Source organism: Panthera leo, chromosome E1, assembly GCF_018350215.1.
Source record: "Panthera leo isolate Ple1 chromosome E1, P.leo_Ple1_pat1.1, whole genome shotgun sequence".
Lineage (NCBI taxonomy): Eukaryota > Metazoa > Chordata > Mammalia > Carnivora > Felidae > Panthera > Panthera leo.
This window is the reverse complement of record NC_056692.1, coordinates 44,849,505-44,862,379: the sequence shown is the minus strand read 5'-3', so window position 1 is coordinate 44,862,379 and position 12,875 is coordinate 44,849,505. Positions and strand designations below refer to the sequence as shown.

Genomic DNA, 12,875 nt, shown 5'->3' with positions numbered 1-12,875 from the left:
TCTTGCCATTTGCAACAACATGGATGGAGCTAAAGAGTATAATGCTAAGAGAAATGTTAAAGACAAATACTATATGATTTCACTCATATGTGAAATTTAAGAAACAAAATGAGTAAACAAAGAAAAAAAAAAAGAAGAGAGAGACAAACCAAGAAGTAGACTCTTAACTATAGAGAACAAACTGGTAGTTACCAGAGGGGAGGTGGGTGGGGGAATGGGTGAAACAGGTGATGGGGACTAAAGAGTATACTTATCACATATATAGAGAATTGTTGATATATTATATACCTGAAATAATATAATTTTCTATGTTAACTATATTGGAATTAAAATTAAAGACTTAAGTAAAAAAAATAAAATTGGGCTCTCCTCCAAGCTTTCTAACATGTATCTGTCAATTAAATCTATTTTCAAACATATAAGACATAAAGGAAAAATTAAAAAACGGCCTGAGGACATCTGTAGTGTTCACCATCAACTTGTAGATTTTTTGACAGCTTTGCAAGTTCCTCTTCCGTGAGCTCAAGTCCCAATTTTTTAAGGGTGTTGTCCAGGTTATTTATATGAACCTTTCCCCCTTAGGAAAGACAGAAGGTAGGAACATGAAAAAAAAGTGTATTATGCCAAAATTCTGCATGCATATCAACTTTCTACTTATTTATTTATTATGTTTGTTTGTTTAAGGTGAAGTGATTTTTTCGTGCATAGAGAAAAATAGGGTGTACAGAGTTGAAAAAAAAATGCAAGTTCCATATGGAACTTCCTACAAGATAAAATATACACTGTTACAGTTAAAATGTGGGTAGACCGCAAGAATCATAAATAAGGAATGATACCAAAGTGAGGAGCCAGGATTCATAATTGGAATAAAAGTGTCAAGTTGGGGAATGTCAGACAGTATGACTTTTAACTGGGTCTTACTCACCATTGAGAGATTTCACACCCTTTAGCAACCTGTTGTGATATACCTTTCCAGCAGCTGTAAGAAAAGCCATAATTCATGCAATGGGGAAATTAACATGAAATCACAAAATGGTATGAATTAAATAATTTCAAAAATAACATTTTAAGAAGAGTTGTCTCTAATTTTTAGTTTATTTCATCTAACATAATGAAGTTTGGAAACAGAAACCTCTCTCCTTGTGACAAACCTTTTTATTCCAGTACCTGAGGAAGTCTCCTTGCTCAAACATGAGTATAGCTTCCCTTTGCTTTTAAATTTCTGCTTCCCATCTTTATTTTTTTGTCATGGATCTCAAATCTTTATCTTTTTTTTCTCTTCTCATGATATGAACAAATTAGTAGCTTGATAGGTAACAATATGTTTAGCTGTTAATGTCAACTCTTATCTAAAGGGTTATTTAACTTCCAATATAAATTCTAAGCGACAGTGACAGGTTGCTATATACTTAGAACTCAATTTAATATTTTTTCTTCTATACTTTTGGAGAAAAATAAATAGAAACAAAGTTGAAAATATTTACACAGACCTAAAGACCAACAAAAGACCTCCATGACACCTCTATCAATCTCACCATCAATTGGCAGTGTTTTCAGTAGCTTCTCTTTTTCCTGATCTGTGAGCTCAATCCCCAGGCTTCCCAGGAAAATTTTCAGGTCATTAGAATCAACCTTCTCATCTTTTAAGAGAGGGAACAATAGACATATAAGCTTTCTGAACTCTGGTATTATATCAAGTTGTAAAATATGTTCTATGAAGTTTAATGATATCCTAATTTCAAGATGAGGTGTTAGGCGAAGATATTCTCAATTGCAGAACCCTTGAGCATATCTTATGGTAATAAAGCATATCTTTATAAGCGTATCTTATGGTATCTTATGGTAATAAATTACCACATTTATTATAAATTAAAGACCATTTTTCCTAAAGCTGGAAAAAAACAACTTTCAGAATAAAATCTGATGAGTGAATTAAGATAATGCAGATTCTTATATAAATTATTCTTCAAAAACATTTGCTTTGGTAAGAATTATTGATGATATCAGGAATACATTATCTTGATCATTTCTAAGCTTCACCATGCCATTTTCTATACATTTCTAGATTTTTTTCATTTAAACATTTGTGACCCGAAGCATATTACTTGCACAAGTAACAGAAAACTTAGGATTTAAAATTGACATATAGTCTTGTATCCTAGTGTAGAAACTTTCCTAATGTCAATCCATGATTCATATATTTAAAAATAAAACATCAGAATTTATAAGATACCAGAAATACCACTGAAAAAAACTATTATAAAGGACTGAAACCCTAGATTTACATCAACTTCTCATTTACCTGTAAAAGTTTGCAGTTCCTTCATCGGTGTTTTAGGAGAAGTCCTCCTATCAACTGTAGAAGAAAATTAAAGTCATAATGAGATATAAAAGACTCATGAAATATCGTGAAAGACAATGTGGGAGTAAATATAATAAATCCTAACTTACTATGTGCCAGGCATTATCTTAAGTACTTTATATATTCTTACTTAAGAACTATTTACTGAAGAATATCTTTCTAGGCTATTAATTTATTCAGTTTTCATTGTCTTCATTAATACTAGAAAGAAAAGCCTAAACATAACAACATGCCATTTCAAAAATATTAATTTTACTTATAGTTCTATACTATTTCAAAGCTATATGCATTAGTAATGGGAAGAAATTCAGAAGTACCGTCATCTAAGTGGCCTGCATTTTTCTTTTTAAAATGTGGAAGACTGTCTTCTAGTGACCATAATATGGGTAAAGAACATAAAAGACATTCATACAAAGGGCAATGTTTTCACAGTGACTTGGTAGCTGGCTGCTTATATGCTGTTTACATGCTTTGCCCATATTTATAGCTTCTTACTATCAGTGTAGATTACCATTCCTAAGGGCCCTTTCCCCCGCAACCTTTATTGTCCAAGCTCTCCCAAAATGGAACTATGGTATCTGGAAACTTGCTCACCATCACCAGGGAGATTTTGAGTCAGAGCCTCAAGTTCCTTATCTGAGAGCTTGATTCCCATATTATCCAGTATTGCGTTCAAGTCGTTGACATTGACTTTCCCACCTAAGGAAAGAGAGTCCATGAAGAAAATTATGTAACTTCAAAAACGAGGTTCATAAACCTTTTAGAGACACATGCCCTGTTGTGAATTTCATGAGCTATATGCTAGTGTTCACAAAGATTACATATCATTTCAGGGGGGGGTCATATATTCTCTAAAGCCTATTCACAGACCCCCCTTAGTAGTAAGGTTAATAATCCTTGTTCTAAAATGTGGAAAAAAAAAAAAACCACAGCAATTTTAGAACAAGAGACTAAGGACCTTATTATGCCTATAGAGAAAGTCAACTATGACATTAGAACGAAGGTCACTTCTCGTGAGATTTGTCTTGGGGATCAGACTACAAAATACAAAGTTTTAAATATCATTGAATAAATGCTAAGTGAATTCTAGTTCTGGAGGCAAACATTTTTTACTTCTAAACAATAGGTTTTGATGACTGAATTCCCAGTTTAGTATTTATCTGCAGCTGATTAAATTCCCTGAATCAGTACTAATTCTTGTCTGTCACATTTTGCTATGCAAACTTGAAATCTGGTATTTTTTCTCTTGAAAAGTTTGGAAGAATCTTGAGAAAGTAGAAGGCTTTCTTCCTAGATATAAAGTAAAAGATCAGCAGCTACCGTGAAGCTTGATCTTCAGTGGGAGCATAAATTTGCAATCAGTATATATGATCAGTATAGCAGCAACCACTAATACCTTGGAAACAGTATAAAAGCAAGGATCCCATATTGGTCTACACTCTCATTATGCCGCTCACGTACCTTTTAGAGACATCACAACTTCTAGCAACCTGTTTTGAAAGATCTTGTCATCATCTGTAAGAAAAGGCAGAATTTAAGTCACAGAGAAATGTGGAAAATCACAGAGAAATTAGGAAAAATGACTTTTCGAGAGTTTTCTCTTATTTTAATAAAATTTGAGAGAAAATTGGGTGAAATTTAGCACATCATGCACACCTCTGTTCTTCTTCCCAATCCTGCCTTTATTCACTTCCAATTATTAATCCTTTCTTCTTTCACAAATCCCAGTTTAACCTTTGTTTTTTCCTTTTTTGTTTTTCCCTATTGATAAAAAGACTAATCATAATGGAAATGCTGCTTCCTAATCTAAAAGTAAAACCACTTAGGGATTCATTTCAGGTATAAGTGGACTTTCTAAAAAAACATTTTTTTTTTTTGAAATGGATTTTCTATATCCTAGAACTTAGGAAATGGAGGTAATTTTAGAGCTTCTCGCAGACGCAGAAATCTAAAACTTCTTTTTGGGGACAGCTGGGTGGCGCAGTTAATTAAGCATCCAACTCTTGGTTTTGGCTCAGGTCATATCTCACGGGTTGTGAGATCAAGCTCCGAGTCCAGCTCCGTGCTGACAGTGCGGAGCCTGCTTGGGATTCTCTCGCTCTCCCTCTCTCTCTGCTCCTCCCCAACTCACACATGCTCTCACCTTCTCAATATGAATAAATAAACTTAAAAAAAACCACTCTTTGAATACATCAATATTTAAAATGCTTACCCTTAAAAGGAAGAGTTTTCACCAGCTCCAAGCATTCTTTACCTTTGAGCTCGATCCCCATGTTTCCCAGAACAGCTTTAAAGCTACTGACATCAACATTTTCTCCTTAACAAAAAGATCAAAACAATGACATACATGGAATTTAAGTACAATCAAATTATTGCAAATAATTAAACTAAATTATGATGCTAAAACAATAGGATTATGAGCTGGGGAAAGTAATGATCACTGAGCTCTGCCCAAATACATGGAGATAATGTCATTTATGGAAACATAATTGCCTTTTTTTAAAATAAGTTTATTTATTTTTGAGACAGAGAGAGACAGAGCATAAATGGGGGAGGGGCAGAGAGAGAGGGAGACACAGAATCAGAAGCAGGCTCCAGGCTCTGAGCCATCAGCCCAGAGCCCGACGCAGGGCTCGAACTCACGGACCATGAGATCGTGACCTGAGCTGAAGTCAGACGCTTAACCGATTGAGCCACCCAGGTGCCCCAGCTTTCTAAAGGCTAATAAGAGATGGCACTCTCACTCTTAAATACTGAGAACAATACTGAGGGGTGATCGGGGGTAGGGGAGAGGGGAAAGTGGGTGATGGGCATCAAGGAGGGCACCTGTTGGGATGAGCACTGGGTGTTGTATGGAAACCAATTTGACAATAAATTATACTTAATAAAAAAACAAGAGAGAGAGAGATGGCACTCTCAACGGCGGTCATGAGAATGTATCCACAGGAGTTCCAACTATGGAGAACATAATTATCCAAGGGCCCCACCTTCTGCTTTGAAATTAACTTGTGTTTTTTTGCACTAATGCCATATGTATCATTGGCACTGGCCAATCACAAGTGCAGCCAAGATACTAGGGGAGCCCTGTTCCTGGAAGATACAGAATGGTGATTCTAACCAGAGGATTCTTGAAAGCACTTTTGCCAGGCCCTCCTCAGACTGCACGACAATCTAGGATGCTTCCGCCCAAACATTTCTTCCTCTTTCCTTCACCTGGTGCCAGATTTGCCCTGCAGTCTGACAGCCTCCCAGCCTTTCAGGCATCCTCCTTATTTTCTCTTACGCAGTCATTTCCCCTAATAATGTCCTGGCATGTTTAACCCTGCCCCGGCTTTTGCTTCTTGGGAGGCTTGGACTAACATACTCAAAATGACAATGACACAAAGTGGGTATTATAGATCTCTTTTGTCAATTTTCAAGCTGCAGATGGCTTATCTTCATAATTCTATTGACATGAAGAATGTATCACCTCTCCTTTAAGTAATTACCAGGGTCTTTTCCAAAGATTCATTTCACCCTTTATTGTACATTTTGGCTGTCTTAAAATAAGGAAAATGAAGTGTATTCATGAAGAATACATCAGAAAATTCTCCAATTTCTGGGCTACTGGTTATGAAAACCTTAAACAAATAGGAGGTAAAAATGATACAATTAGCCTAGCAATTAAGGCATGAAGAAAAACAGTACTGTAAAAATTAGGATCCTATGTTTACATTAACTTCTCAATCACCTGTGACAGCTTTCACACCATCCATCACTTTATTCAGATCAACTTTTCCATTAGCTATGAAGAGAAGGGACAATTGAGACATGTAATCAATGTCATGAAATCCAAAAAACATATACAAAGGATATATGTTGATGGAAAATTCCAGATAAATTCCATTAATATCATAATTTTATACATACTTATATTAAATCTGTGAATTTCAAGGATTTAAGCTGATCAATTTTTCCAGTGTTTCTGGATCATTGGTATTTATCAGCTCTCTGGTAGCACTTCAGGTACTGCTGTGAGCCATGAGTGCCATAGCTCATATAGGAACCACTAATTCAAACTAGGGTGTTAAATGTATACATCATAGAGTATGTAGTGCCTGGACAAGTTAAAATATCAGATTTTAACTAAAGGAAAGGGGAATGCATAGAAAGAGTCTTCTACATGGAAGAGGGGCTGAGAAATATAAAGTAAAACCACACCTGAGTACAACATATACAACATATACATATGCAGTGCATGGAGAACTATAGTCGGTTCAGCACTGCAGAAGAATAAAGTATGGATTTGGGAAAGGAAAGTTCATACAAGAGAAGTAGGTTGGACTCCGATTATTAAGGGATTTGTAAGTAATTTTAAGAAGCTTAGCCTTTATCTACTAGGTTATATAGAATCATTGAGTGGTTATAAGTTCAGGAATGATATGGACCAATTTGCATTTTATTTTAATTTTCTTTAACTTTAAATTATAATTAATTTTATTATTACAAAATTACATTTATATTGAAATATATAGAGAGTGATGTCATCAAGACGGTGACATAAGTTTTTCCTGACTTCAGTCCCCCTCACAAAAAGACCATCTTGCAAGTATCCACAGACAAGACACCATTGTGAAAATCCCAGGATATGGTTGTGAGGCTGATGAATCTCCCTGAACCACAGAGACTGAGAAGGACCACATTAGAAGGGTAAGACAATCAGCTATGCTCTGGCTGCACTGCCCCTCTCCCAGGCTAGTATAGTGCTGCACTGAGAGGGCTTCCCAGAGCTATGGTTTCTCTGGTGGGAAAAAGAGAGCCCAAGGTAGACATCCAGCTCCTCCAGAGTTGGGGGTTGCTTCCTGGAAGGCCCACTTGGGTCCTGTCCCATAGGTATTGGGGGGGGAGGTATCCGTGGGTCTTAACCATTTGAGATCAGAATGAGATGGAGAAGGGAAACATGGCTTACATTAACCAGCACGTGGATCTTGGCAGATTGTTTCTCCTAGCAGCAGTGCCTGAGTAGATATCTGACACAGTGGTTTTGCCCATCTGCAGAGCCAAGATGGTGGTCCCTCTGGCCAGGGAACCATTCTGCTTGAGTTGGGTCCCCAGCCAATAAGCCTTTCTGGCCTTGGAGCCTCTTCTATCACCCCATCCAGATGAGGAAGCAAATTCATGGCTCCTGCCTATTGCTGAGTATAGATAGTCCTCTGTCCTGCCTGACCAGAAAACCTATTGAGAGCATCCCAGAGACTGTGTACATTACCCTACAGCCCCTCTTACAGCAGTGCCTGAGTGAAGAGCCCACTCATTGGCTCTGTCTCTCTGCAGAACTGAGCTAGTGGCACTATCTGGCCAGGGATATTGATGGATACTCCTGCCTGACTCAGGTACCCAGCCAATAAGCCTTATCAGCAAAGGAGCCTATGATATAGAGACTGGGCTGGGAAGGAAATTCAAAGCCCTGACCAGGGATGAATATAGCTTCCAGCCTTATCTGACCAAGAAGCCTAACCAGAACACCTGGGAAGTTGCATAGTCCATCCTACAGATCTGGTTATAATGGTGCCTGAGCAGAGGCCCCAAAATTGACAACCTAGAAGAAACGGATAAATTATTCCTAGAAACATACAACCTACTGAGATTGAATCATGAAGAAACAGAAAATCTGAAGAGACCAAAAACAAGTAAGGATATTGAGTCAATAATCAAAATCTTCTTCCCCAAAAGTCCAGGACAAATGGTTTTATTGCTGAATTTTTACCATTTAATGAAGAATTAATACCAATCCTTCTCAAATTCTTCCCAAAAAATTTAAGAGAAGGGAACACTGCCAAACTCATTTACAAGGTAGCATTTACCCTGATACCAAAGCCAGACAAAGATACTACAAAAAAATTAAAACTATAGGCCAATGTCCCTGACGAATATAAATGCAAAAATTCTCAACAAAATTCTAGCAAACCAATTCAATAGCACATTAAAAGGATAATATAGCATGATTAAGTGGGATTCATCCCTAGGATGCAAAGGTATTTCAACATGTGCAAATCAATAAATGTGACATACTGCATTAATAGAATGAAAGATAAAAATCACATGATCATCTCAATTGATGCATAAAAAGCATATGACAAAATTCAACATCCATTCATGATAAAAGCTGTCACTAAATTAGGTATAGAAGGAAAGAATCTCAACATAATAAAGGCCATGTATGACAATACTCAATACTTAACATCATACTCTAACAGTGAAAGGTTGAAAGCTTTTCCTCTATAATCACAAATAAGACAAGTGCTCACTCTTACCACTCCTATTCAGTATAGTACTAGAAGTGTTAGCTAGAACAATTAGGCAAGAAAAGAAATAAAAGTCACCAGAATCAGAAAGAAAGAAAGAAAGAAAGAAAGAAAGAAAGAAAGAAAGAAGTAAAAGTGTGTCTATTTGCAGATGACATTATTTTAAGTATAGAAAATCCTAAAGACTCAACCAAAAAAAAAAATAATAACTTGTTAAATTTAATGAATGAATTCAGTAAAGATGCAGGATACAAAATCAACATACAAAAATCAATGGTGTTTCTATATACTAACAATGAATTATCAGAAAAAGAAATGAAGAAAATAATCTCACTTACAACAGCATCACAAACTATAAAGTACTTAGGAGTAAATTTGGAAGAGACACAAATAGAAAGATATCCTGTGTTCATAGATTAGAAGAATTAATAACATTAAAATGTCCACACTAAGGCAATGCCATCTATAGATTCAATGTAATTCTTAAGATTCCAATGGCATTTTTTACACATACATAAAACATAATCCCAAAATTCATTTGGAACCACAAAAGCTAAACCAATCCTTAAAAGAAGGATAAAGCTGGAGGATCACAATTTTTACTTCAAACTATATTATAAAGCTATAGTAATCAAAACAGTATGGCACTGGCATAAAAACACACACTTGGACCAATGAAAGAGAATCAAGGGCTTAGATACAAACTCATACATATATGGCCAACTTCTATTTGACACAGAAGCCAACAATATTCAAGCAAGCCAAGAATACTCAATGGAGAAAAGAGTGTCTTCATTAAATGGTGTTAGGAAAATTGGATATTTACATGACAAAGTGAGATTAGACCCCTGTCTTATACTGTTCACAAAAATCAACTCAAAATGAATTAAAGAATTAAATGTAAGGCCTGAAATCATACATAAAACTCCCAAGGGAAATGGAGAAAAAAGCTCTTTGATGTTGCTCTTGGCAATGATTTTTTGGATGTGACTCCTATAAAGCACAAGCAACAACATAAATAATAAATAATTAGGGCTACATTAAACTGAAGAGCTTCTCTGCATGGCAAAATAACCATAAGAGACCTTTAAATACAGAGAACAAACTGAGGTTGATGAGGTTTGGAGGGGAGGTAAATGGGTGACAGGCACTAAGGAGGGCACTTTTCAGGATGAGCACTGGGTGTCATATGTAAGAGATGAATCTCTGGGTTCTACTCTTGAAGCTAAGACTACACTGTATGTTAACTAACTTGAGAATAATAATAATAAAAAAAGAATCAACAAAATGAAAAGACAGCCTATGTAATGGAAGAAAATATTTACAAACCATATATAAGAGGTTAATATCCAAACTATATAAGGAACTCATACACCTCAATAACAAAGAAACCAAATAACACAATTTAAAAATGGGTGAAATATCTGAAAAGACATTTTTCCAAAGAAGATATTCAAATGGCCAACAGGTCCATTAAAAGGTGGCCTATCCTCACTAATCATCAGGGAAATGTAAATCAAAACCACAATGATGTATCACCTCACACCTGTTAGAATGGCTATCATCAAAAAGACAAGAGATAGAAAGTACTGGTAAGGATGTGGGGGAAAGGGAAGCCTCGTGCACTGCTGGTGAAGGTGTAAATTGGTGCAGCCAACGTGAAGAGTATGAAGGTTCCTCAAAAAATTAAAAATGGAACTACATATGATCCAGAAATTATGACTTGGGTATATATCCAAAGTAAACAAAACCACTGTCTTGAAGAGATAACTGAATCTTCACATCCATTATAGCATAATTTATAATAGCAAAGACATGGAAAAAACCTAAACATCCATTGATGGAGGAATACATAAAGAAAATGTGGGGTATATATACAATGGGATATGAGGGTATATATGGGGTATATATACCATGGGAATGAGTTTTGGAAGCATGTGGGTGTTTAGGAATTTGTCCATTTCTTCCAGGTTGTCCAGTTTGTTGGCATATAATTTTTCATAGTATTCCCTGATAATTGCTTGTATCTCTGAGGGATTGGTTGTAATAATTCCATTTTCATTCATGATTTTATCTATTTGGGTCATCTCCCTTTTCTTTTTGAGAAGCCTGGCTAGAGTTTTATCGATTTTGTTTATTTTTTCAAAAAACCAACTCTTGGTTTCGTTGATGTTGATCTGCTCTACAGTTTTTTTAGATTCTATACTGTTCCATGTGCACTCGAGAAGAAAGTATATTCTGTTGCTTTGGGATGCAGAGCTCTAAATAGATCTGTCAAGTCCATCGGATCTAATGTATCATTCAGGGCCCTTGTTTCTTTATTGACTGTGTGTCTAGATGATCTATCCATTTCTGTAAGTGGAGTGTTAAAGTCCCCTGCAATTACCACATTCTTATCAATAAGGTTGCTTATGTTTGTGAGCAATTGTTGTATATATTTGGGGGCTCCTGTATTCGGCGCATAGACATTTAGAATTGTTAGCTCTTCCTGATGGATAGACCCTGTAATTATTATATAATGCCCTTCTTCATCTCTTGTTACAGCCTTTAATTTAAAGTCTAGTTTGTCTGATATAAGCATGGCTACTCCAGCTTTCTTTTGACTTCCAGTAGCATGATAAATAGTTCTCCATCCCCTCACTCTCAATCTGAAGGTGTCCTCACGTCTAAAATGAGTCTCTTGTAGACAGCAAATAGATGGGTCTTGTTTTTTTATCCATTCTGATACTCTATGTCTTTTGGTTGGCGCATTTAGTCCATTTACATTCAGTGTTATTATAGAAAGATATGGGTTTAGAGTCCTTGTGATGTCTGTATATTTTATGCTTGTAGCGATGTCTCTGGTACTTTGTCTCACAGGATCCCCCTTAGGATCTCTTGTAGGGCTGGTTTAGTGGTGACGAATTCCTTCAGTTTTTCTTTGGGAAGACCTTTATCTCTCCTTCTATTCTAAATGACAGACTTGCTGGATAAAGGATTCTCGGCTGCATATTTTTTCTGTTCATCACATTGAAGATCTCCTGCCATTCCTTTCTGGCCTGCCAAGTTTCAGAAGAGAGATCGGTCACGAGTCTTATAGGTCTACCTCTATATGTTAGAGCACGTTTATCCCTAGCTGCTTTCAGAATTTTCTCTTTATCCTTGTATTTTGCCAGTTTCACTATGATATGTCATGCAGAAGATCGATTCAAGTTACGTCTGAAGGGAGTTCTCTGTGCCTCTTGGATTTCTATGCCTTTTTCCTTCCCCAGATCAGGGAAGTTCTCAGCTATGATTTCTTCAAGTACCCCTTCAGCACCTTTTCCTCTCTCTTCCTCCTCTGGAATACCAATTATGTGTAGATTATTTCTCTTTAGTGCATCACTTAGTTCTCTAATTTTTCCCTCATACTCCTGGATTTTTTTTAATCTTTTTCTCAGTTTCTTCTTTTTCCATAATTTTATCTTCTAGTTCACCTATTCTCTCCTCTGCCTCTTCAATCTGAAGCGTGGTCATTTCCATTTTATTTTGCAGCTCATTTATCGCATTTTTTAGCTCCTCCTGACTATTCCTTAGTCCCTTGATCTCTGTAGCAATAGATTCTCTGCTGTCCTCTATACTGTTTTCAAGCCCAGCGATTAATTTTATGACTATTATTGTAAATTCACTTTCTGTTATATTGTTTAAATCCTTTTTGATCAGTTTGTTAGCTGTTGTTATTTCCTGGAGATACTTTTGAGGGGAATTCTTCCATTTGGTCATTTTGGATAGTTCCTAGAGTGGTGCGGAACTGCAGGGCACTTCCCCTGTGCTGTCTTGAATAACTCGCGTTGGCAGGCGGGCCATAGTCAGACCTGATGTCTGCCCCCAGCCCACCGCTGGGGCCACAGTCAGACTGGTGTGTGCCTTCTCTTTCACTCTCCTAGGGGCAGGATTCACTGTGGGGTGGCGTGGCCCGTCTGGGCTACTTGCACACTGCCTGGCTTGTGGTGCTGGGGATCTGGTGTATTAGCTGCGGTGGATTGGCAAGGTGCACGGGGGCGGGAGGGGCAGGCTTAGCTCGCTTCTCCTTCTGTGATCCGCTTTGGGAGGGGCCCTGCGGCAGCTGGAGGGAGTCAGGCGCGCCGCCGGAGGTGTGGGTCCGCAGAAGCACAGCGTTGTGTGTTTGCGTGGTGCAAGCAAGTTCCCTGGCAGGAACTGGTTCCCTTTGGGATTTTGGCTGGGGGGTGGGCGAGGGAGATGGCGCTGGC

At 37.2% G+C, this 12,875-nt stretch overlaps 1 protein-coding gene across 1 annotated transcript in view; it reads right to left on the bottom strand.

Annotated features, from left to right (window-relative positions):
- The window catches only part of LOC122205887, a 256,567-nt gene that overhangs the window by 120,922 nt on the left and 122,770 nt on the right, over positions 1 to 12,875 (bottom strand). The window contains exons 43-50 of the mRNA XM_042914498.1: positions 6,093 to 6,146; positions 4,575 to 4,679; positions 3,824 to 3,877; positions 2,957 to 3,061; positions 2,303 to 2,356; positions 1,536 to 1,640; positions 926 to 979; positions 473 to 577 (exon numbers count right to left, since the gene is read on the bottom strand). Of these exons, the coding sequence (XP_042770432.1) occupies positions 473 to 577; positions 926 to 979; positions 1,536 to 1,640; positions 2,303 to 2,356; positions 2,957 to 3,061; positions 3,824 to 3,877; positions 4,575 to 4,679; positions 6,093 to 6,146 (636 nt within the window). The remainder of the gene's footprint in view (positions 1 to 472; positions 578 to 925; positions 980 to 1,535; positions 1,641 to 2,302; positions 2,357 to 2,956; positions 3,062 to 3,823; positions 3,878 to 4,574; positions 4,680 to 6,092; positions 6,147 to 12,875) is intronic.